Source organism: Daktulosphaira vitifoliae, unplaced genomic scaffold, assembly GCF_025091365.1.
Source record: "Daktulosphaira vitifoliae isolate Bord-2020 unplaced genomic scaffold, ASM2509136v1 Scaffold_3, whole genome shotgun sequence".
NCBI classification, from domain to species: Eukaryota; Metazoa; Arthropoda; class Insecta; order Hemiptera; family Phylloxeridae; genus Daktulosphaira; species Daktulosphaira vitifoliae.
In genome coordinates this window covers 4,888,370-4,892,593 of record NW_026099574.1, presented here as the reverse complement: position 1 = coordinate 4,892,593, position 4,224 = coordinate 4,888,370, and the positions used below count along the sequence as shown (strand labels likewise).

The 4,224-nt window shown below is 24.9% G+C and overlaps 1 protein-coding gene across 1 annotated transcript; it reads left to right on the top strand.

Moving 5' to 3' along the window:
* Window positions 1-791: 791 nt before the first annotated feature.
* On the top strand, window positions 792-3,126 carry LOC126902219 (uncharacterized). Its single transcript, XM_050679264.1, has 2 exons — window positions 792-2,236; window positions 2,847-3,126. Exons 1-2 carry the CDS (start codon window positions 850-852, stop codon window positions 3,074-3,076), a joined length of 1,617 nt encoding a protein of 538 aa, XP_050535221.1. The 5' UTR covers window positions 792-849; the 3' UTR covers window positions 3,077-3,126.
* The last annotated feature ends 1,098 nt before the right edge of the window (window positions 3,127-4,224 follow it).

Below are 4,224 nucleotides of genomic sequence, written 5' to 3'. Positions count from 1 at the left end.
ATTATCCACCAATTAGAATTAAACATTATCTACAGGTTTGCATCGAAGCGTTTCTTATGATAGTGATTTTAATCACTGTCAGATTAAATCTATACTAGACTCAACGTCCCCACTGTGTCACGATCCCACTGTGCTGGATTTTTCAATATTAGTCCATTAATTTATTCTAGTAAGCATTAATTTCATATTAAATTGATATTATATTTATGATTAAAGTATATCAGTTTGTTAATGGTAATGAGAATAATTATTCAACGAGTAAAAGTTGATGAGTAAAGAATTATTTTAAGTGTTGATTACCAGAGATTAAATAATGGTTTACGTATAAGATGATGTTTTAATTTGATGCAGTGGGAATGAGTTTTAGAGGAGTGATAAGTATAAATAGAATAACCTGCTGATCTGATAGGATTAAGAAAGAGGGTGGAAAGCAGTAACAGTGTAATGCTGTTAGTCTTAGAAGAGTGTGTAAAAATCAGACTTAAGTTCGGGAGGGGTATCAAGTCCATCCGACTATTTTTAAAATAAAATTTAAAATTTATTCATTATTATTTTTTTACAAAGCTAAATCGTAAAAAAAAAAATGTAAAAAACATTACTATTTAAATAAAATGATCAAATAATAATTCAAATTCTGAGTAGTTATTATAATAAGAAATAGTTAGTAAACATCAAAATAGTTTTGCCAGCTACAAATGTTCCATAAAATAAATTTAATACGAATAAAAAAAAGTGAACATCTAATAATAGAAACTCTACCATATAAAATGAACTAATTTTTTAAAAATATTTTATATTAAATTATAATATTTTTATTCTTATTAAAACTTCCTTATAATTAAAAAAAATATGATTTTTATAACTGTTTTATCAATTTTATTTTTTAATTCCAAAACGGTAGAATCTGTTGACTATGAACGACATTGTAATTTTTCAAGATACATGTTGAATTATTTTAAACTTAATGAGCAGTATTTGTTACAAATGTATAAAAATGTTGAATTGTATACCGAAGAAGATTTAAAGAAATATGGGCAAGCTATTCAAACTCATGCCGATGTCGTATTATTGATGATTCAAGATCTACATAATACTTATGAAAATATTGACGTAAATGACTTGATGACGGTAAATTTATATTTAAACAATAATTCTGGTTCGATAAATGTTATGTATAAATATCAGGAAGATAATGATGTTGATAACAACAAAGTGTTTCTTGGTATACAAGGTTTAAAATTACAAAATTACTCTATGATGACAGTATTAAATCGTTTTATTAATTCTTTTTGTTTGAATGAAACAATATCGGAATTCGTCGACTATCCTAATAAGAATAAATCTCTCCGATTAAATATTTATAAATTAGAATCAGTTATGAAACGTTTAAGAGAAAAAATAATTAGGGAAATAAATCCTGAAATAGTTGAAAAAAATAATTTAAAAATGTTTCACCCTAGTAATATGTTATTTTATAGCATAATGTTAAACCAGTCAAATAAAAATTTAGCTAAAGGTACTGAATCAAGACAACATCAAGAATTTGTTGATGGTAAACCAAAATTCATGTTAGATCTTCTTCGATTTGCTCCTCTTAGTTTACAATGTGCTGACAAAACTGACTTGACTATAACTGATGTATTTCGTTATGTGAAGTATCAATATTTATACGTTGATGTAACATCATTCCAAAAACTTTTACTTGCTGCTACTTTTCATCCTGTTGGAATGCTTATAGCTAACTACATACATTTTGTACGTGAAATGGTTCAAATTGGTCTGAACCCTAAAAATTACATACAGAATGACAAATTATGTATAAAAATATTAGGTGAAAAAATTAAAAAAATTATACAAAATTTCATTGATTTAAATATTTTTATTGAATCTTCATATAGTTTTCTTCAATCTATTATTCATAAATTCTATACAATTTTGTCTTGGGTTCGTGGCATACAACTTAAAGATGTAGATTTACCGAATATAATCTTGAAAGAGTTAGAATTATTTATGAATAATAATTTCTTAAAGTTTAGTATAGAATTAAAAACAATTGTTACGGATAAAAATGTAATGCATATACATGACACAATATTAGAAAAAGGAGATGAAGTTGAATCATATCTTCAAGAACTCGGAAAATATACAAATTCGTTTGAATTTATTTATATCATACAATCTTTAGAAAGAATTGCGGTTAATGACAACAAATTGTTCTTATTACCAGATTTAATTAGTAAGCATTATTTAAATTTTACTCTATAAAGTGCGGTCATTGCAAGTTAATTATAAGGTGAATCGCAAAAATGTAACAAACCAATAGCTTTTGTTCTATTAGATAAATAAGCATTACTTTTATTTTTAAACAATATTCTAGATATTTTACTATAAAACAATAAAAAGAAATTTTAACGTCAAACTTTTTCATAAAATTTATTTTACAAAAAAGGAGGCAGAGAAAAACTTCTCGTATCGAAGCTAAAATATTTTACTAATNCGTCAAACTTTTTCATAAAATTTATTTTACAAAAAAAGAGGCAGAGAAAAACTTCTCGTATCGAAGCTAAAATATTTTACTAATTAAAATTACTATCCAAATAATATAATTACTTTCAACAATTAAAAAAATTCCACTTTATTAATTAAAGAGTTAAGTAGCCCACATTTTTTATATAGTCAATTANATTAAAATTACTATCCAAATAATATAATGACGTGTTAAATAAAGTAATTTTGTATTTTGGTTTGTTTTAACACCATAAAAAACTATTGAATTTAGTATTTTCTATGTTCCTTAAGATTAAACCTAAATTTTACTATTTTTGTTAAATTCTTATTATTTTCAGATCATTTATGCGCAGATAATCCGATAGATTATTTTAACACTACTAACGATAACAGTGATGAATTTAATGTTTACGACCTGGGCAATAATGATGGTTTGGATCAATTTAAAACTGAAAATTTTGAAAATTTCAAAAATACTGTTTTCAAAAGAAAGAAAAGTTTGAACCCATTAGTTGATATGAAGGATTTACCAAAACATATGATGGATTATTTTATTTGTCCTATATAGACAATTATAATTTTATAATAATAAAGGACCAGTATAATACCTTGCGATAATTTATACATTTTAATCATATTCATAATTTTATCATATAAAATTTAATATTATTTTATTAAATATGTTAATTTTTTAGCTTTGATGCGAAGCTGAGACGTTACTAATTTTACTATGATGTGTTTTTTTTTGGTGTCTGTTACCACTTTTTCTCATCTCTTGTTGAATCGATATCTTTCAAAGATACATCAAAAGATCGTATCTAGTCAATGACATTACCCTCAAAAATTGAACAAGTTTCCAACGTTCCCCGTAAATGGGGAAATCTCCAAAAAAATTACAAATTTAAAAATCAGTAAATTTCGACATTTTAAAATTTTTTTTTTTTCTAAAATTTGTCATAACTTTTTGAAAAAATGTATGGATGAATACAATTTTTTTTTTATAGATACATGAGGTATTTAGCTATCATTTTGTATATTTTTTTTATAAATCTGACCCTTTACCTGCCCACGGGGGGAATTCAAAATTACAACTTTTTAACAAAAAATTAATTTTTCAACTTAATTTTTGAAAGTATTACGGAAATACTGACACTTATATATATATCTTAAATTAAAGCTAATGTAATGTACTTTATTATGAAAAAAAAAAATTTTGGACTTTAAATTATCTTCACGATGAAAATGGCTACCGAATGCTATTATTGTGTGAAAATTCTCGATTTTATTTTTCACATTTTTAATTTTATAATGCTATAACTTATTGAAAAGTGTATGGATCAACATAATATTTTTATGAGAAATGATATTTTTTAATAATCCCTTTTTCATTCGACATACTTTATCTTAGTCAGGATATTAAAGAGGAGATAGCAGATCATGTAGCTTTTGGAATAATCCATCAATTTTTTAAAATTAAACACTTAAAGATTTGCATCGAAGCGTTTATTTTTGATAGTGATTTTGAACTCAACCGCAATACTACTCCTCCATTCATTTGGTATTTTCCCTTCTAATAAGATTTTATTTAAAAGTTCTTTTAACCACCTTATGCCAACACCGCCTAATATTTTCTATACTTCTACTGGTACTTCATCTGGTCCTATTGCTTTATTCTTTTTCATTGATGCCACAGCCTCCCATACCTCTTTCTCACTA

Bases quoted from the DNA above. Each gene is read 5' to 3' on its own strand.
- LOC126902219 (XM_050679264.1), top strand. From the start codon at position 850: ATGATTTTTATAACTGTTTTATCAATTTTATTTTTTAATTCCAAAACG. The intron at 2,237-2,846 runs GTAAGCATTATT...TATTATTTTCAG, and splicing joins CTTATTACCAGATTTAATTA to ATCATTTATGCGCAGATAAT.